The sequence below is a fragment of the Mus caroli genome, chromosome 13, assembly GCF_900094665.2.
Source record: "Mus caroli chromosome 13, CAROLI_EIJ_v1.1, whole genome shotgun sequence".
Taxonomy (NCBI): Eukaryota; Metazoa; Chordata; class Mammalia; order Rodentia; family Muridae; genus Mus; species Mus caroli.
The window spans coordinates 55974481-55995643 of NC_034582.1; the positions used below are offsets into that span (position 1 = coordinate 55974481).

Here is a 21163-nt window from a genome sequence, read left to right on the forward strand (position 1 = left end):
CCTGGATCTCAGACATCTCAGCTCAAAACAAGCGGCGGGAGACGCCCCCTCTGATGAGGCCCCTGCTGTCCTCTCTCGGTTTTTGTTGTCAACACAGAAGAACAGAGCGACCTCATTTATAAGCTATTTGTTTGCTATCGTTTCCATCAGGGTGTGGGCGTCTCCGGGGCAGGACTTTATTGATTTCTGCTCTATTTTTTTTTTTTTTTTTTTTTTTTGTTTTTCGAGGCACGGATCACGTCGCCTGGCCCACACGGATCCTTGGGTTCACCCTCGGAGAGGACGAAAGCCTCCGGCTTCTTCGAAGCGGGCGGCAGAGGGCAGCCGGGCGCCGAGTCACAGGTGGGGCGCGCGCTCGGTGCGGGCGAGTGGGTGTGTGCGGGGTGCGCGCGGCGGGGCGGGAGCGCGGACCGGGAGGAGCCGCGAGCGCAGCGGAGGAGGAGGGCGCGGAGGAGGTGGTGGCTGCGTCCCCGCGGGGCCGAGCTGCGCCCGACGCAAGGAGCGGAGGCCGCTCGGAGCTGACGGGGACCGGGACCCGCCGCGGGGCTCAGGGCGCACGAAGCGAGAGCTGCGGGGCCGGGTGAGTGGCCGCCGCAGGCAGTGGGAGGAGCGGGAGGGCGGCCGGGGCGCCGGGCGGGGGAACAGGTGGCCGGGCAGGGCGCTTTGTGTCCCTTCCCCGAGCTGTCCCCACGTTGTCCGGAGGCGGAGGCAGGAGCCCGGGGACCGCAGGCACGGGGCTGGGGTGCGGCAATGCGGGGTGTGGGGGTCCCCCAGCCCAGACTTAACAAAGGGCGCGTGGCCCCTGCCCGCGGGAGGCCTCGAGATCGAGACCCAGCCCCTGGGACCCCGATTTTTTGGAGTTTACCGTCTCATTCTTCTCCCCATGTCTTTCAGAGGTCTGCGGCTTGGTGTATGAGGGGCCCGCAGCGGCGAGGCGGCGGTGGGGATGGTTCGGGCCGCGGAGCCGGAGTGGCCTGGGCTTTGGTGAGGCGTGACAGTCTATCATGACTGTGTTCAGGCAGGAAAACGTGGACGACTACTACGACACCGGCGAGGAACTGGGCAGGTACCAGGAAGGGGTGACAGAAGCGCGCGGTGTGTGTGGTGGGGGGCACTGCGCGATAAACAGATGCTGCTTAAACCGGGCATGTCCCTGGCTGGCCCTTCTCTGAGATGGGCAATAGCAGAGGAACCGGTGCCTAACCAGCTAAAGCCAGGGACCAGGAATAAACTGCCTGATCCGAGGGGTGGAGAGGCAACCCACAATGCAGTTACTGTGCACACACAGGGTATGGTCAGAATCCCTGGATAAGAACAGACTTCATTGTGTGCACTACTAACTCCTGTCAGCCTTCACCCCTTTGAGACAATGAGGCAAACCGCAGATTCTAACTGCAACTGGAGGGACCACCCATGTGTTTTTTAAGCAGCGTACAAGTTAATTAATGGGCACTTAAACAATTAATTCTCTCCCCTTGTGCTGAATTTTCAGTGCAACACCAGCCAGGATTGGTAGGCAGGCGTGGAACTTGCCAGATGTTGGCCTTGGATTTTGAAACTTCTTCCAACCAGGAATTTAATTCCGGGCTTGGTTAGTGGTGGCTTCGGTGTCACTTATGGCGGCTGTCTAGATTCAGAGCGTACCAACACGCTGTGCGGGGTGCCATGCTGAGCAGAGTGTGTCAGTGTCTAGGTGCACAAAGAAGATTTCACTGGGAGCCCTTGATGACTGCTGGGCATCCATTAGCCCACCGAGTGTATTGATCTCTGCTGTGTGCGCAGAGAGCCCAGTGTGCATACGTACATTTAAAATTTGTCTTGTGAAATTTGTGTATTGGCATTGTGACAGAAGCAGGCAAACGGGCTTATAAACAAATGTACTTGCAATTACTCACACAGAGTGTGTATTGAAGTTTGTATTTTTCCATAATATACCCCATGGCCTCATACCAAGCTTCTTTTTTTAATTCATGGGAAGGAAACTGAAAGGGGTGGGGGTGGGGGTGGGGGGGGGAGACCTATTACCTAATAGGATTTTGAAAGATATCTAACCAAAACTTTATAATAATCCAGACAGCCCAGGAAAGAGAGAGGTCTAAAGAGTTACTGTACAGGATGTGTGTAAGTTCAGTGTAGCCTGGAGGCATCTGTGGAGCCTATGCAGAGGAAGACAATACTATTATCTTAAATCTTAGTAAGTAAATAAAAGGCAGGGTTCTGAAAGATCCCATTTCGTGGATCTGGAGAAGACTGAGGTTGAGTGTGCGGTTGAAATACTTGACTTAACTGGAATTCAGCCACTCTCCTTCTATGGTTTACAGCAAGATGAATATGTGTGTGTGTGTGGAGGGGGTGGGGGGGTGTTTAGGAAATAAAAAAGGATGGGAAAAAAGGTTTTGATACCATTTCTGTGAGGTTAACACATTCTAGAAATGATCTTGCGAAAAGGGATGGAAAAAAATTAGGTGAGCTGATTGCTTTATGAATGAAATTCATTGACTTTGTTTCTCTTAACATCCTTCCATGGATTAAGAGAAAGGGGAGGGGGTGGGGCGTCCCTGTGTTTAGCAAGTGGATTTTTGATCTTCATTTCAAGCTTGTAATGACAGGGATGACGGTTCGCTCATTTGTCACTAATGTTTCTCTCTGATTTTGGCTCTTGTCTAGGCTTCTGTGTCTAACTATTCTCTATGAAAGACTAATTGATGAGTTGTTTGTTTAATAATTCATGCGACCTAGGAATTTTGAAGAGGTGTTCTGGAGTAACTGGGAGTTGGGATTTTTAAGAAAGAAAATGCACAGCTATTGTGATAGCTGCTCTTGATTTTGCCAAAATGTGAAGCAGGTAAAGGTTGGCTTTTTCTAAGGATGTTCCACAACCTGTGGTTTTATCCTGTCTTGGACTTCATCACTTCTGCCAAAGAAGCTTTGATGGGAGGTGCACAGGCAGCAGAGAAGATGCGGCACGCGTGATGTCATATGTCTCTGGAAGACTGGGAGTGGAGGGAGGGGCTCACAGGGAGAGAAATGGAAAGAGACAGGTATGTGGCCTGAATGCGGGGTTGTCTTAGTTAGGGTTTTACTGCTGTGAACAGACACCATGACCAAGGCAACTCTTATAAATGACAACATTTAATTAGGGTTGGCTTACAGGTTCCGAGGTTCAGTCCATTATCATCAAGGCAGGAACATGGCAGCCTCCAGGCAAGCATGGTGCAGGAGGAGCTTGAGAGTTCTATATCTTCATCTGAAGGCTGCTAAGGGAAGACTGACCTCCAGGCAGCTAGGGTGAGGGTCTTATAGCCCACACCCACAGTGATATTAACCCACTCCAACAGTGCTACTCCCTGGGCCAAGCATATATAAACCATCACACAGGGTGATGCTAAGCTCTGAGCTGTGAACTGCTAAGGAGAGCTTTAAGTGGACTAGCATTCAGAGTTTCAAACTTTAGTTTATTTATGAGCCTCTGTGTCTGCTGCATAACTGCAGGTGCCTATAGAGCCCAGAAGAGGGTATTGGATCTTTCCAAGATGGCATTGTAGGCAGTTGTGAGAAACCTGGTGCGAGTGCTGGGTATTGAACATGTGTCCTCTAGAAGAGCAACACGCCCTCAACCCCAGAGCCCCACCTAGCTCTCTTTAGTGATCCCTAAATATAGCTGTTCATCACATAATTGGACCCCAAAAATACTGATCTGGAAGAGAAAGGATGAATTTTTAAGGAAGTAGAACACACTATTGTTACTTAACTTGGAAAAACCGAGAGGGTGTGGCTTTTGAATGCGTATGCTTGTATCTGTTAGTGCCCCAGACTGTAGAACTTCTTGTTGACTGCTAAGAACTTTAAAACTACCCGGGTTTTTGTCAGGGAGTGACAGATGAGATCAACCACCAGACAGATAGGCGACACCAAAACCCAACTTTGCATTTTGGTGGCTTTGTGGCCTTTCAGGTCATAACTGATAATCCCAGTAACTTCTTTCAGAGAACCTGAAAGTCATTTAAGTGGTGGAGACAATTTAGAAGGTCTGATCCAGAACAGATGACTGATCTGTAGGCTTGACCAGGATGGGTACATGTCTGAGACAGGCTGATGACTCTGATCTGTAGGCCTGACCAGGATGGGTACATGTCTGAGACAGGCTGATGACTCTGATCTGTAGGCCTGACCAGGATGGGTACCTGTCTGAGACAGGCTGATGACTCCATGGATCTATGAGGAATTCTCATCTGTTTCCCGGTTTGAAGAGGGGACCTGCTGTGTGTGAAGGGTCCTGGTGGAGACCTTTTTGGCAGCTGACTGTCTTTGGTTTCTCTGATTCAGATTATTGCAGCTCTGGGCTAGAGCTCTGTCCTCCAAGCAGAAGTGTGTGTGTGTGTGTGTGTGTGTGTGTGTGTGTGTGTGTGTGTGTGTGTGTGTAGGGGACATTCTCTTTAGAAGATTTTGGAGCTCTTCACTGCTAACTCAAGGAGGCTTTCTGGCATTTCTTGCCCTCTCCTGAGAGGCTGACCATGGTGCTTCTTCCATGGAATACACTGCTCCCCAAGAGGAGGTCTAATGAGAGCACCTGTTACGCTTAGGGTGTTTTAATAGCCCAGTGTACCCTGGCATCTTTTCTCAGCTGGGACTTTGGGCAGCTACTTGCGGGCTTGCCCACCAATGGCCTTGGTTAAACTCTTGGCCATCACTGAGCTTGGCCTTTGAGTTTTCTGAGTACCTCCTTGTCTACTGCTTTGCTGAGGGACTGGCCCTATCTTCTGTTTCATGGTCTGATCTTACTTGGTCTTACCGAAGCCCATTTCCTTAGTAACTCTGATAACGTTCAACAGAGTTGTGTGTGTGGTGTGTGTGTGTGTGCTCGCGCAGGTGCGCTCACATGTGCACATGTGTAGAGTCCAGAATGCCTTTCTTTTTTAGTCTCTACCTAGTCGTTTAAAGCAGGTTCTTTCCCTGAACCTGGGGTTCACATTTTCTTAGGGAAGCTAGCAGTCAGCAAGCCTTAACTATTTCCCTTTCCCCACTTTTTTCTTCGGAGCTGGCGTGTGTGAGATGCTTGGCTTGTAGGAGTGCTGGGATTTGAACTTCCAGCCGCCTGAATTACACAGCAAGTCCTCCACAGCCGTGAGGCATCTCTGCGGCCACTTCATGGTTACAGAAGCCAGATAGATGACTTGTCTACAGCTCCCTGGGTTTTATATTAGTGTTCATCACGATCCTTGCAGCTTGCTGCTTGTTTGAGAGTTCCTTCTGGGTATGCTCTGTGGTCCCGTGTCCATTCCTGTGGTTCTTTCTCTAGAGGCTGTGTGGTGTGCTGAAGACACAAGGCCAATGTATCAGAGCTACCGGGGCAGCAGAAGAGAGTGGACTTAAGGTGTAGATGGTAATTGCAGCCGTTAAAGCCTTGGTGCCCTGTTTTGGACATCGACAGTTATATGGTCTTGGGTGAATTCGAGACAGTGGCCCTGGATTTATGACACATAGTCACTGCCTAATATTATTAATTCAATAACCGGTATTTCTGTATTATGGCAGCTGCCACCCTGCACAGTAATAGTCTGCTTATTCTCCCAGGTAGTGACGACCTTAACCTTTCTCATCATGTTCTCGTTTATAGTGCCGAATTAGATGGATGGTGCTTAGTGGGTGCTCAGCGAATGTGTGGCAATCGACTGAATGGGTCCTTGGGAGAAGTATAGAGATGGGCCTTCAGTAATCAGGGACCGTGATGAGGACAGCCATTGAGGATGTCGAAGCTCATGGAAATGAAACCTTCACATTTGCATTCTCTACCACCCAACAGCAAGGAGCATAGCTGCCCAGACTTCCAGAAGTGAGATCAGTTTAAAGGACAACAAATGGAGTGGAGCATTAAATATTTCACATTGGCTTGAATGGCGTTTAGAAGCTTATAGTTCAGATTTATGGCCTGCCCCGTTTGGCATAAAATCCATAGGCTTTTTAATTGAAAGTGAGAAATTGTGAGAAGGCAGTGGAAAGGCAGTCATGAGGCTGGTGGTATTTATTAGGGAGAGCAATTTGGTGATGGAAGGTTTGTGTTCTGGCCCTGGGCCTGAACTTAGGTTCAGGGTGGCTGGTAGCAGAGCCAGTAGCGGAGGGGGTTGGAGCTGACTTCCTGGGCCTGCGCGCATGCTCTTCCACGCTGGGCTTGTGTTTTTACCTTGCTTCTAGGAACCTGATGGGTCAGGGTCAGTTGTGCTGACATGCCCCAGGAAAACGGAGAGAACTGTGATGCGGAGAGGGCGCTCACTGCGTATTTCACTAGCTGAGGGGGCATTTATTGTCTTTTGCTCCATGTCCCCTGCCTCCCAGGACTTGTCACTCCCTGAAGGCATGGACTGTTTCCCTCTAGGTCCTATGGGGAGAGGTTGGGGGGGGGCAATAGGGTGGAGAGACAGAAAATTGACTACAGGGTATCTCCTCAGATGGTGTGTTGGGGTTTTGGGGTGCAGGCAGACTAAATCAAGGTTATATTTATTGACTGACTCAGCAGAGAAACGTATCCTTAATTCCGAGCCAACTGTTGTGTGTACCCAACCTAAGCATGATGCTTTGGAAATGCATTTCTGATCAGGAGAGAAAAGAAAGTGTGTGCTGACAGGAGACGGGTGGCTTCCCTTGCCATTAGGCAACCAGAGGCCTCAGAGACTGTGGCCTGGGAGGAGCCTGGTGGTCAGCATCTCTCTTCTGTTCAGTGTTTAGTCACAGCAATTTTCTCAAGACTGCTGGTTAGAAGGTGACAAGATCATCTGAGGACCTGGCCCAGGCCTGACCTATTGTTTTATAAGGTTTACCCTGTGGTGATCCCTCCCCGTTCCCAGAGTTAAATCAAATTGGTATTTGAAAGCAGTATCTTGGACACCTCTGCACGTTCGGCACTCCAGTTGTCACAATGTAGAGTATAGTTGAATGCATGGATTATCTTGGTCTTCCTGGGACAGAATACTTGATGACAACAGGGAAAGGTTTTTTTTTTTTTTCGGTTCATGGTTTCACCTCCCCTCCTCCTTGTCAGGACTGTCCTGTACAGCAGCGGGAAAGCTCAGTAGGCTTGTTCAGGTAGCTCTGGATAGGAAGCAGGGGTCTCTGCTGTAGCTATAGGCTGGTCTGACTATGTGTATGTAGCCTCTGAAGCCCTACCCCTCATGACTACTTCCTTCAGCTAAGCCCCACCTCCTAAAAGTTCTTCAGTCTGTGGGGGATCTTGCAGTCAAACTGCAACAGTTTCCATTCTATAGAAGCCTGCCAACGCTGGCTATACTGCTCTGGTCCTTCTGAACGTGTGTGCTACCTTGGCTCTAAGCCTGCTCCAACCATCTTAAGGTTTCCTTGTCAGTTCTCTGCAGTTTCCCATGGCACCAGCACATGTGTACATACTGTTTAGTCAAGTCCCTAAGTTAATTGTTTAGCATTTTGTAAACTTGATAAAACTCGTAGGTTATAGTTTAACTTCTTAGTACTGTAATGTGGGAGACTCTGGTCTCTGTCCCCTGGGTCCCTCCTACTCAGTGACCCACAGGTTTTCATTTCATGGTCATTGTAGCTCAAACCTAGTGCGTGGTCATTTGGGATTTTATTGTGAAGGTGACATCAATGAACTTGCTTTGATTTTTCCTGGGATATCTCAGCAGAGCAAAGTGCATCTATCTCCCCTTGGCTTCGATGGGGATTCCACAGCAGTGTGTTATTAGTAACAAGTCGTCATGTCCCTTTCTGGATATTCTAAGTGCATTCCTTTAAGTGGGGAGTTAGGAGAGGATGGAGGGAAGAAAGTGTAGCATTTGATTTTCTGTTCTCCTACTAATATGGTTTAAATAACAATATATTAATAACCTTCCCTGAATTTCATCTTTCTTAGGAAAAACAAAAGGTCCTGCCACTCAAGTGCTGGACAGGGGGAGGGGGAGAGGATCTCGGGGCTTGTTGGCTTAGTTCTAACGTAGTGAGAGACGTGGTCTCAGGAATAGAGTGGACACTGATGGAGCGGACAGCCAGTGTCCTCCTCTGACCTCCACAATAGCTTAAGCAGGCTCACACCCTTGTGCACCATCCCATTACCTCAGGCTGTTTGGGAAAGATGTGAAGGAAACAGGTGAATTTTATGTTTAAACTTGCGTTTCTTCTGTTTATGGATATGTAAGTCTTTTAAAATCTGAAAAGAAGAAAAAAACAATAGCGACCATAAAAAGAAAAAAAAAATCCTAAACACTCAGGGTCCTGTTCATTTTGGAAAAGGGTCACTCATAGTGTTTATATTTCACTTGCAAGAATGAACGGATTTCCATGGTTGAGTTATTTTTCCACTATTTATTTATCTCTTCCTTCCTTCCTTTCTTTCTTTCTTTCTTTCTTTCTTTCTTTCTTTCTTTCTTTCTTTCTTTCGGGTAGCAGAATAAACAGCTGTTCCACCGAGCCACACCCCCAACCCACCTTTTACTTTTGGGGTATGTATGTGCATTTGTGTGTGTGTGTGTGTGTGTGTGTGTGTGTGTGTGTGTGTGTGTGTACATGAATGTGTGCATGCTTGTGGAGGTCACAGGTCATTTTTTAGGAGCCTCTGGCTAGCTGGCTTGGGCCTTATTCTTGTTCTTACCTCCCCAGCCCTGGTTTTGTAAGTGTCCACTACATGCCTGGCTTGGTGCTGGGGACTAAACCCAAGTCCTGGTGCTTGAGTGACCAATACTTTCCTAACTGAGCCATTTCCCCAAACCCCACCTTAACTTTTTTTTCTCTTTTTAAATTTAACAGAGTGTCTCACCTTGTATTTCTAGCTGGAACTCACTTTGTAGACCAGTATGAACTCAAAGTGCATGTCTCTGCCTCCTGAGTGCTAGGATTGAAGGCGTGGACCACGGACCTGGCCGCGTCTTTACCCTTTTAGTATAAAATTGTCTAGCCTGTTTCAGATGTTTATGACAAGCTCCTAAGCTCGGCCTGCAGTGCAGGATTTTCCAGTCGGAAAGAATAATCAATGCCTCTCTGCTGTCCCGTCCAGAGGAGGGTTGGAGTTTTCTCTGAGATACCCCCATCTGCTTAGCAACTCAGAGATCTGTCTGTGGCCCAGTGGCACAGGAGGCGGGGTTTGTACCATTTAAGTAATAATGAAAGGAAAAAATATAAGCAGCTAGCTCTGCTGGGGAGAAGTGGAGACTCCATCAATGTTGATGCCAGCTTGGTCCTGATACCGTTGTCCTTTGGGAAGGTTTGCGCTGCATTTGCTCCTCTGTACAGCTCACCCCTCCCCCATGTTCAGCTAACCCCTCCCCTCTATATTGCTCTCCCTTCCCCCATGTTCAGCTCACCCCTCCCCCATGTTCAGCTCACCCCTCCCCCATGTTCAGCTTTTACTCCACCCCCATGTTTAGCTCACCCCTTCCCCGTGTTCAGTTCACCCCTCCCCCATGTTCAGCTCACTCTTCCCCCATGTTCAGCTCACCCCTCCCCAGTGTTCAGCTCTCCCCTCCCCCATGTTCAGCTCTCCCCTCCCCCATGTTCAGCTCACCCCTCCTCCATGCTCAGCCCATCCCTCTTCTGTGGTTTGCAGGGAATAGTATAAGTGTATGTTTCTGGGCGATGGATGGAGGAAGGAGAGCTGTCAGTGCAGAAGGTGTGTGCGCCCTGTAGAAGACAAACTTAACAGATACAGCTAAAGTCAGAGATGAACTCACCTGCGGTGCCACAGAGGCCGCCCTAGCAATCTGTGAGCCAACAGGTACAACTATGACTGAACCTTGCTGGCCTGAAACTGTAAAACTGGTGTGTGTTCAGGAATCCCGACTGTTTGATGATGGATAAGACGCTCAGTGGGTTATTTTGGATTTTCGCCTGAGGAAAGCTTCATTGGTGAGTTCATCGAATATTCCAAAGAGTCTAAAATACTTGTGACATCTGGTACATTTCCAGCCCCAGGTATCACAGAGAAGGGACACTCAACTTGTAATTATCGATCTACCTATCCGACGGCGATCAGCTTGCCAGAGGATTCCTCTGTACACCTGGGGTGGGCTGAGCCACTTGGTAAAGCATGCACTGTGTAGTCCTGAAAGCCTGAGTCAGGATCCCTAACACTCAGGCAGAAGCTGAGTGAGACAGTCGCTTGGGCCTGGAATTCCAGCCCTGGGGAGTTGGAGACAGCGAGATCCCTTGGGGCTTGCTGGCCAGACCGTCTAGCAGAACCAGGGAACCTCAGGCTTAGAGTGATAGGCTCTGTCTCAAAAAGTACGAAAGGAGTTGATTGGAATATTGGAATATTAGAGGTCCTGGAATATATTCAATATTGGTGTTAGCTTTCAGGCATCCACGTGCAGGCACACCTGTACACACAGATAGACATGTATACACATGTAGGCACACCTGTACACACAGGTATACACCACATTAGCAAGCATTTCACACGCACGCACGCACACACACACACACACACACACACACACACACGCGCGCACCCTTTATAAAGGATTGCTTCTCTGAGTGTGTTTGAGAAGGTGTTTCTTTGAGATTCATTCCACTTGAAGTGTCTCCTGGGATCCCCACAGCTGCATATGGCTGGGAAATGGACTTAAGGATTGGGCTTGAATTGGTGGCTCCTACCTGTGAGGTCCCATCATGAGTCATTAGGATTGGTGTTGTGCGGAAGGCAATCTTTCCTCTTGTAAATCTTCCTTTTTTATGTACATCTATTTTGAAAAATATGAAAAAACATGAACTTTTAAAAGTTGCTGAACTACAAAAATAAATAAATAAAGTATTGCTTCTCTGAGTGTCTACCGTTAGTTGTGCACTGCTGTCAGACATGTTGGAAACTCCTAGCTCTGTGGTTCTTGTGTTTGCAGTGGGGTGGTTTCCGTTCCCCTGCAGCTGCTGGAGGAGTTCTTTCCTCCTGGGTCTGCCCCTTGCTGTCCACGGGTTCAGCAGTTCCTGTTGGGGTCACTGTACAACTCATCTGCCTGTGCAGGTTCATTACCAGACACGAGGATGTGGTTCAGGGCTTCTAACCTGCTTTTGTCCATCTGTTTTCTGTTGCTGCAACAGAATTCAGAGAGTTGAGTCCTTTAGAAATGGAAGCTTATCTGGCTCCCAGTTTTGGAGGACAGAATCTGAGGGCATAGTGCCTGTGTCTTCAGAGTCCCTTGTCATCTGTGGAGAAGGATAAAAGGGCAAGGAAAGAGAGTCAGAGAAAGCCAAGAATGGGTAACAGCCCACCCTGGGGATAGCTAATCCACTCCTAGGCTAATGACCTCAATCCATTCATAACCTATCCCAAGACAAGCTTCACCCCACTGTTCTGTGTACTGGGAATCAATTGTCAGCGAGTTTTGGAGAGACCGCATCTCTGACTTCTCAGTGTATCGGTATCTCGCGCAGACAACACTATTTCTGCGAGACTCCATTTTCTCATTTATGAAGTGAGAATTGTCTCTATGCCTTTCCAAGGCTGCTATGTCAATACTATGTAAGGTGACTGGCACAGTAATAGGCACTCCAGTGACTGTTTAATAAGACCAAGAGCAAGAATGAAAGACAGGTTGGGTGCTTGGTGCATATCTGAGATCTCAGCACTCTGGAGGCGGAGGCAGGCAGATCTCTGAGTTCAAAACCTGGTCTACATGTGAGCTCCAGGCTAGCCAGGGAGGCCCTGTCTCGGAGAGAGAGTAGGGAGGGATTGACTAAGTGTAAACTGATGTTGGGTCTGCTTGAATTTCTGGGTCATCTGTCTTCTTCCTTCCTCATTTGCATATTCAGGTCCTGGTCCCAGCTCCCAGTGGCTGTGGCTGTGTTTTCCCTCATTCTTGTCCACTCTGGTTTTCTCCTCTCCTTCTTTCTGCCCCCTTGGCTCAGCTTTCTGTGTGGGTCCCTTCTGGTGTCAGCCTCATTTATCTGAGCCATTTGTCTATATGGCTAAGCAAGTCTGTCCCCGCGGTGTTGTCTGCTCCTATCCCCTGGGCTGGGCTGGGCTGGGCTCCCTTGGCCTTTGTGAGTGCTTCTGTAGTGGGCTGGTGGTTCTTTGAGTATCTCTCAAACACATGGCTGGGCATTTGAAAGCTAGCTGCTGGAGGCAGAGCTTAAGTATTATAGTCACCAGTCCACCCAGAACACGGGAGGAAAAGGAAGCCACTTCAGGGCCGGGAGGCTCTCTCCTAATGAGAACAGCTACAGAGGGAAGCAAAGTGAGAGGGAGGGGTAGGGGAGAGGATGGAGAGAGATGGAGGGGGAGGGGAAGAGGAGGCGGAGGGGTTAGGGGAGAAGGATCCTGCTGCCTTTAGCCAGACCTGCATTGTGGAATGGTGACCCTGAGACTGTGTGTCAGCATGTAAATTCATATTTTAATATGGCTTTTTTTTTTTTTTGAGACTGAGTTCCTATATATAATCCTGGCTGTTCTGGAATTCATTCTAGACCAGACTGGCCTCAAACCCACAGAGATCAGCCTGCCTCTGCCTCTGCCTCTGCTTCTCAAGTGCTTAACAAGTGTGTGCCACCACCGCCTTGGTTGAAGAAATCTCTCATGTGCATCTAGCCTCAGGCATTTTGTAATAGTAACAAAAAGTGGATTAGAGAGACCCAAGGAGCTTGCTGGTCTCTGGTGCTGAATCTGTCCTCTCAGGACTTAGCAGTCCTTTCAGCATGGTGGGTCCATAAGTCCAAGATGTCAGCTTGCATGTTAATTTTGAAAGCCAGCTGAAGTGCCTAAATACAGTACTAGGGGTTTGAAGAAGGGAAACTGGATTGATGTGTGCTGTGGATCATTAGGCCAGAGGGAGTCTGAGTGCCTAATACATACAGAGAGCGAGACCCAGGGTGGACTGGAGGTTCCATTCATTCCTGACACGCCATGATTGGAGATGTGAAAGCCGTTACTTGGCCAACTCAGATCTGCCTCTGCCAAGAAAAGTCCATTAGGTTGGTGGCTGAAAGGCTGAATTGTTCAGATCTGCCTAATGGCTGGGCTCTGCCAGCTGCCGGGTAATGCCCACTGATGCTGCTGAGTGGCTGTCCCCATGAGTGGTTGGAGGTAGCATATGGCTTGTTTAAGCAAACCTGGCTGCTGAAGGACAGGCAGCTTTTAAAGGATTCCTTCTTATTTGGTAGCCCGCTGCATTCATCTCTCTAGTTTATAACAGCCGTGCTATGCCAGGTGAGAGAGATGGCCCAGTGGTTAAAGGCACTGGCTGACCTTGGAGACAGTCTGGATTCAGTTCCCAGCACCTGCATGGTGGCCCACAACCAGGGGATTTGACACCCTCTTCTGGCTTCTGTGGGCACCAAACACACACCTGGTACACAGGGACACAGGCAGGCAAAACACCTAGACACAAACAAAAAAATAATTTTTTTTGAGTGAGATAAAGAAAGGTGAAAACACTTTTTAGAGCCAGGTCAAGTCATTCTGATTTGAAGAACTTGATTTTTTTCCCCTCATTTTCACCTTCATCCGTCCGGCTTCTTGTGAGAGGCAGACCTACGTACACTGGTAGGAATCAGGCGCACATATAGAGTGTGTGAGTCTCTGTCTACACGTCCCTTGCAAGAAATTGAAGTCAGGATGTGAAGGAAAATGACCCAGGCCAGGGTTATGCAGCTCAGCTGTAAAACCTTTATCTATCATCCAGTCGCCCAGCACTGTGAGCGAAACGGAGAGGTGATCCTGGAGACTGAAGTGGCAGAAGTCGATATTGTTGGTGAGGAGTTTAATTGTTGGCTCTGCCTTGGCCCCAGTTAAGGATGGCATTACCGGGTGTTTGTTGACTTCCTTGTTTCCTCCAAGCCCAGACCTTATTGTGGTCTGAGTAGCCCTCTGCTGGGCGGGGCCCTCCTGTGCATTGTACATCCCTCTACCTTGATGTAGGCCATTGAACCACTTCAACTCCACCTGTGGCACAAAGAAATGCTCGCTCTAGCCAGTTGGCTATCGGAGCAGAATCTTTTCTCTTTCCAAAGGGAATCACTCAGCCTCAGGGTCAAAACACATGAGTCTTGACTGACAGGTACAGGGGCCAAGGCCAAGGAAGTCCTGTGTCCAATCGGCAAAAAGGATGTCTCTGAACTTCCAGTGGACTGGGCTAAAAGAAGGCTTTGAACTTGGAGATCCAGGGCTGGGACAGTTTTGCCCGGTTTGTTCTGGCTGCTCCTGAGAGTGCTTGTCTCCTTTGTCACTGTTTGGCTAGGACTGGAGACCCTGCCAGCTTGATTCCTTGATACTCAGCCCGCTGAGGCAGAAAAGGTGGCATTGCTTTCTTTCCTCCTGCTTATCATTGCTATGGTTAAATACGTATCTGTGCAATCGCTTCTGGAAAGTCTTGGATGAGGGCTTCAAGGAGGGACACTATGGTGGATTGTTGCAGGGTTAGAAGAGTTTTTACACGTAGGTAACAGCACGGAAGAGCCTCTGAGGTGTGGCTGGGGCTCGGAAAAGTGGAGATCTGGGCTCTGGGTGCAGAAATGGATGGATGTTCTTTCCCACACCTTTCTAAGGGTGGGGGAGGTTTTACTGCACAGCCCTCCAGCTGGGCTGCATTCCTAGCCACGAGTCAGGGAAGACGGTGGGGAGCAGGATGTGTGACCCCCCCCAGAACCCCTCAGAGGAAAAGTCAGTCCCCAGGTGAGTGAACTTGGTCCCAGGAGGTTTGCTATTTAGAGCTTCCCAGACAATGTCTCTGTAGGGTGCCCGTCAGTCAGGGTCTCTGCAGGCGTTCCTGCGTGAGCTGCAGCTGGCTTCCAATTCTACCTCCTTACAGTCCAGCCTTTCCCTTTATACTAAAAGAGAAATCTGGAATGATTTTACCCGAAAGGGAGGTAGATAGAGAAGGAAATTCAACCACTTATGGATGTCCTCAGTGTATTTTCAAGACTGGAGAGGGAGGGATCGAGATGGGGGCTGCTAGGCCAGAGGCTGGCATTTGTATTTCCCATTAGGAGGATGAGATGGAGTCTAAGCAGCACGCTGGACAGTGACCTGGGTCAGCATGCGGATTAAAAAGGAACCTATCTATAGATTAAAGTGCACGTAATTCCAAATGGAGGATGTGGGTGTTTTGCTGTTGTTGGTTTTGTGAGTGTGAGTGTGTGCGTGTGTGTATGTCAATTTGGGACTCAATCTCTTTCATCCAAGTTATACCGAATTAAGAAAATTCTTTTACAAAGACAGTGATAACACCTAGATCTTTTTTGTTTGTTTTTATTTGTTTGAGACAGGGTTTCTCTGTATATCCTTGGCTGTCCTGGAACTCACTCTGTAAACCAGGCTGGCCTCGAACTCAGAAATCCACCTGCCTCTGCCTCCTGAGTGCTGGGATTAAAGGCGTGCGCCACCATGCCCGGCTAACACCTAGATCTTAAAGATAGTGGAAACATTTGAATCTTTACATTTTACTTTTAAGCTTTATTTTCATCATTTTAAATTTTGTGTCTGTGTGTGCCTATGCTTGGGTAGCTGTATGCATGCAGATGTCCGTCCCCTTCCCCACCCCTGTCCCTGCCCCCTGGCTCTGGAATTACAGGAAACAGATGCCCAGCTTGAGTTCTGGGGACCAAACCTGGGTCCTCAGTGAGTGGTGAGAACCCTTGATCCTAAACCATCTCACACGTTAAGTTAAGCTTTTAAACAAGGCAGGGGCTCTGGGTAAATAAGCAGCTGTATAAAGAGCTTGATTAAAATAAAGCAAGATTTTAGGCATCCTTTAAACATGACAGGTATTAAGAGTTATAAAGCCCTTTTCTTTAGGCTGGAGGGGTTTCCTTTGAATCAGTGAGCCCGACTCTTGTCCTTGCTCTGCAGCCTGTGGGTGGCAGGTGGTTGGTTACCTAACTATCAATATGGAGGCTGAGATCATAGGCACAATGAAATATTATATACCAGGCTAGGTGCATAAAGATTTAAGTACATGTCCAGCAAAGTAAGTTTTATGAGCTCTATATAATTTACTGGGAATGTCTCAAACAGGAATAGCTGATTCTTTGTAACTGATTTTACCCCCATCTTTCAGACATTTATTTGGCATTTAGAGAAACACAGCACAGGCTTTAAATGCCTTATTTAGTAAATGGATAAAGCAAATCCGAGTTTCTGAGCAGGTTTTGTAAACATCGCTAAGAGCACAATCACCAAACAAAACAAAAATGCTAACCGCTGTAAATATAATGTAACGTAAGTATAATTGATGTGAACATCAATTATGTTGCTGTGTGAGAACTTGAAAGTCTCTCTCTCTCTCTCAGACCAGTAGCTTCTATGATTCAGATCTGTGTCTGAAAGCAAAATTTCTATGGATTAAAGTGCAAGTAATTCCAAAATGGAGGATGTGGGTGTTTTGTTGTTGTTGATGGTTGTGTGTGTGTGTGTGTGTGTGTGTGTGTGTGTGTCAATTTGGGCAATTTGGGCTTCTTGTCAGTCCAGCTGTGAATGGGCCTGGGATGGTCTCAATGTTTGACTGGGTGATTTGAAGGAAGGGCAGGCTCATTCCTGGCCACTGCCCAGTGAGGTGAGCCACATCCTATATAATTAAGTGGGACAGACACAAACAAGAAGCTGGAGAATTAAATTAGAGCAACTGCCCAGTGCAGTGGCTGGAGGCCTGATGTGCCACTAGGTGAGAATCACAGTACTGTGGCAATTCACAAATGTCTGGGTGGGAATCAGAGCTGCGCTTGCACCAGTGCCCAGCTCTGAGCACGCTGTGGAGACATCGCATCCACACAAGGGAGGCCACTATCTCCAGAGTAATGTATTTTTTTTTTTTTTTTTTAGTTATCAGGGCAGCTACCAGAAGCACCTTTTTACAAGTATCAGCCTAGTTGAATCCCACAGATCAGCGCCTCTTGGGGCATCTTCTGTTTCAGGCTTGGCAAAGTTTTTCTGTGAAGATAAATATTTTAAGAGTTCGGGGCCACCTGGCTTCTGTTTCAACACTGGTCGGAGTTCAGAAGGTGCACAGAGAACCCGTGTCTGGACGCCTGTGACTGTTCTCTGATAAGACAGGCAGGGGCAAGTTCAGCCTGTGTACAGTAATTAGCCGGCTCGCCCTCTGTTTCACCGGCACATTAAACCAAGACTCTAAGAGGTGATGTAATTCAGTTTGCCAGAGTAACCAAATGTCTGACCTAAGATTCAGAGTTGAGCCCTATTGCTCACCCCAGGCCTGCCGTGCTGATCTCTCATCCTCGCTGCCATTAGCCTGGATCAGTTCCCCTAGGGACAGCTACCTCTGTCCTGCAGTGGCCATGGTAACTTAGCTCCTCATGGCTTCAGGCTCTTAACTCTCATCAGTTGAATTCCTAAGGACAGCACAGAACACTCCTTGGGTCAATTTAGATTCTCATGGATCTCCAGCATCTCCTCCTTGCATGGGAAGGGGCATGGATAAACTGGGCTCTTGCTGCTGGATACTATCGAAGTGTCTACACTGTCTGATCAAGCTCCAGATTCTGCCATTGTGCTTGTGTGAAAACTGGTTGAGGTCTCTGGCCCCACTTTCTTCTTTATCTTCACTGGGTTCCACTCAGCTGGAGGCTGAGTGTGGCCAGCTCTTGCTGCATGCCGCCACCCTCCAGGCAAGGGCCCAGGGTGGGCTCCCTGCAAATGTAGGTGTGCCTCTGGACTCTGAGCCCCTCACCAGGGCTGGCCTGTTGCCCCTGGATCTCCTTGATTCAACTCCAAGACCTCTCCCAGTGGGGCTTATTGGTCTTATTTTATAACTGCTTTTAACCTGCTCACCAGGTGTGGGCTTCTTGTTGCTGTTCAGGCTGCTTCCCAGTTTTCAGTCAAAGCTAGATAACTCTTTGCTTTCTGCCTTTCCAGCAAGTGGGATGGGTAACCATGGGGAGCTCCCCACACCTCAGCCTCATTATTTCCTCAGCTGCTCCACACAGGGGAGCTTTTAAAGATAACCTGCTCAATTCTGAGGGCTTCTGGCTGGGGTGGGGGCGGGGAGGTGGAGGGAGAGCGGGGAGGATGAACTGTGCTTCCTGCTGACTGATCCCTGGGGTCCAGCACTTGTTTCAGATCTACTGAGAAAACTCTGAGGGTCACTTTCTGTAGAAGTGGATTGGAGATGCTTGGGAGGTGGCAAGGGCCTGAGGTACTGGGGCCAATGTGTAAGGCTGTTAAAGGAAGGGGTACTGCTGTGGGAAAATGACTCTGTCCCCGTGGTCCAGAAGCTTGGGGTGGTGAAATGCACACGGCACCCTCTGGCAGTGCAGGGAGTTGATGGCATGTCTGCTGAGCTGGAGCCACCAGCTCATGCCACTTTGGGGAAGAGATACCATCATCTGTCTCTGTCCTGATCCCACTCTCCCGTCTGTTACCCCCCGCCCCCCACACACACCAGCTGGACATAACAGGAAGTCCCGTAGGGAACAGGGTGACTCCCTTTGCAGGGAAAAGAGAACAACAGGCAGATGGGTGGAGAAGGGATGATAGATAACCAGGGAAGGGCGTCTACCAGTGATAACAGGGAAAGGATGAGACGGGCTTGCTCTGTTGTCCTTCTCTCTGTTGGGGCGGGTGCTGGGTATCTGTCCTGTCAACACCCTGAACTCCCCTGTGCTTCTGGTTTACTGAGTTTATATTTCACGGTCTTCACAAAGTCATTTCTGAGCATCAGTGCCTTCCTAGGCCAGTGTGCACTGCTGTGCGACTCCAACTCTCCCACGCCACTCTCTTGGGCAAGTGTGTGTTTGCACACACATATGTGCGTGATACTGTTAGTGGATTCACTGGGGCCGGAACATGAGTTCTGGTAGCCCTTATATGCCAGTTTGGGCTACCAGGCCTCTGTGAGCCAATTGAATATGCCAGTTACAGTGAGCAGAAGACAGAGATGCATTCGATGTGATGGTTTTTCGAAGAGGGACAAAGAGATCCTGTGACTCTACTGCCACCAGCTTGTCTTGTTGTGGGGAGGGCTGACCTGAGTAGGTTTAAGCAGAAAACCAGAGTGGGTTGAGTTGTGGTCTCTTGGCCTATGTCATTGTCTAATGACAAACTTCTGTGTACTCTGACAGGTTGTAAATACTATTGAAGGAGACAATTGGTTTCACTGGCTTCAGCCTTTCCCCATATGAGGGTTCCTGGGGAAAATTTCAATTCTTGGGATCCATTGTCTCAATGGTCTGATAGCCCAGGAGGACACAAGCATCTCTCTCTTGAGAACGTCTCAGTTCCTGTCAGGATGGTGACAATACCCAGAGTTAGAGGTCATTTATATCCAGTCTCTTGCAAGGAGAAGTACTTCAGAAGTAACAAATAAGACAGTAATGGCTATAATCAGGGAGTTTGGGACTGAAGGACTGAAGCTATAGCTCTACAGCTGTTACAGGCCTGATGGCATGGTACGAGGTATGACCTGAGATTGGCTGAATCTAAGGGTGCTGACCGGACTCACTGGAAGTCCCATGGAGTACTTGGAACTGATCAGGCCACCCTGAACTGTAATAAAACTGTTTCTGAAAACAAATTACAGAAGTATAAAGTAGGCTTGTACCTGCTTCCCTGTTCAGACTGTCTGTGGGGGCCCTGGCTTGTGAGTGCTCAACACTCTGCTGACGAGGTTGGTTCAAGCAGTGGATGAATTCTTCCCTAGGATCCCCTAAACACATTGGCTTTTCTCAGCATATGACTCAAATAATACACTTAAATTCCCAATCCTTGGAATTTTACAACTTGGCCAACCCTGTTTTTATTGAAGAAGGGGAAGGGGGCTCCTTGTTCTGATGTTCATGTGCCACACACATCTGCGGTCGGTCACACCTTTCTTCAGCACAGCTGGATACCTTCAGGTTTCAGAGAACGTGGTGGTAAGCCTGTAGCCCACAGCCATTAGCCAGGCCCACAGTCCTGTCAAACCACACTACCTTTAATGATGTTGGAAGCAGAGGTGTCAAAAAGGAAGATCTGAGGGTTGAGTTGATTTCTTCCTGGTAAGTTTTAATTGATTCTGGGAAGGTGTGTGCAGGTTCTGAAAGCACAGGATGTCATTGCGGACTGATGGGGGTCTATGGGAGACTCCCCAGATGTATTCAGGAAGAAGAGCTTCTTAGCAGGATACTGTGAGCTAGCTGGGAAAGTCTGGTGCTCAGGGTTTGGGAGTCTTGCCAGCAGGGCAAGGTGTGAATTAGCCTTGCAGGCTCCCAGGGAGGCGGGAAGGAAGTGTCACTTGTGAGCTGTGGGAGGATCTGGGAAGATGGACAGGGACAGCAGGGGACATAGCAGTTTTCCAGACCCCTGCCTCTCTTCTCATCTCTTCCTGTGATGATGAAGGTGTGGAAGACAGGAAGACCCAGCTGCTTGAAGGCCAGGGCAGAGAGAAAGTTGGCTGGGAGAAGGCTTTTGTAGATAACTGGGGGTGGGGTGGGGTGGGGGTGTTGCAGGAGGGAAGAATGCTAATCCTGGTAATAATTATGCAGCTCATTAGGGGTCTCTCTCTGACCCTTGCGGCTTCTGGTGATATTGTGCTTTTATACATGGGGAAAACAGAGTCAGAGAAGTTAGGTTGGAGAGAGTAGAGTCTGAAATAACAAGTCCCACATCTTAAAAAAAAATTCCAAATTTCCTGTGATCACAATTACCCTGTTTAGCAAGTACAATTCATGTAAATATGTCAAAATCCGTCCCTTCCCCCCAAATAGGCAGCTTGAAACCCTTATACTTGTAAGCATTCCTTGTAAGGAATATCCTGCCTGCGTCTGCAAGCATGCATGTATTTATGGAGATTTGTACATGTGTAGGTAGCTGCACATATAGATGCATATATGTGTATACTCAACTAATGTGTGTGACATACACTAGAGATAGAAATATGTACATGTCTTAGTATTAGGGTTTTACTGCTGTGAACAGACACCATGACCAAGTCTTATAAAGGACAGCATTTAATTGGGGCTGGCTTACAGGTTCAAGGTGGGAGCATAGCAGCTTCCAGGCAGGCATGCTGCAGGAGAAGCTGAGAATTCTACATCTTCATCTGAAGGCTGCTAGCTGAATACTGGCTTCCAGGCAGCTAGGATGAGTATCTTTCTTTTCTTTTTTTATTTTTTTTTATTTTTAATATTTTTAATACGTATTTTCCTCAATTACATTTCCAATGCTATCCCAAAAGTCCCCCATAGCGCCCCCCACTTCCCTACCCACCCATTCCCATTCTTTTGG

At 48.4% G+C, this 21163-nt stretch overlaps 1 protein-coding gene across 5 annotated transcripts in view; it reads left to right on the plus strand.

Moving 5' to 3' along the window:
- Positions 1-260: 260 nt before the first annotated feature.
- Positions 261-21163, plus strand: part of Dapk1 (death associated protein kinase 1) — a 162821-nt gene continuing 141918 nt past the window's right edge. For 2 of the 5 annotated variants that reach the window (XM_021179879.1, XM_021179881.1), the window contains exons 1-2: positions 417-580; positions 895-1066. In XM_021179879.1, the coding sequence (XP_021035538.1) occupies positions 1005-1066 (62 nt within the window). In that variant the 5' untranslated portion in view covers positions 417-580; positions 895-1004. Of the gene's footprint in view, positions 343-416; positions 581-724; positions 743-894; positions 1067-21163 lie in introns of those variants that run through there. The other 3 variants (XM_029468550.1, XM_029468552.1, XM_029468551.1) reach the window with 3 other exon arrangements.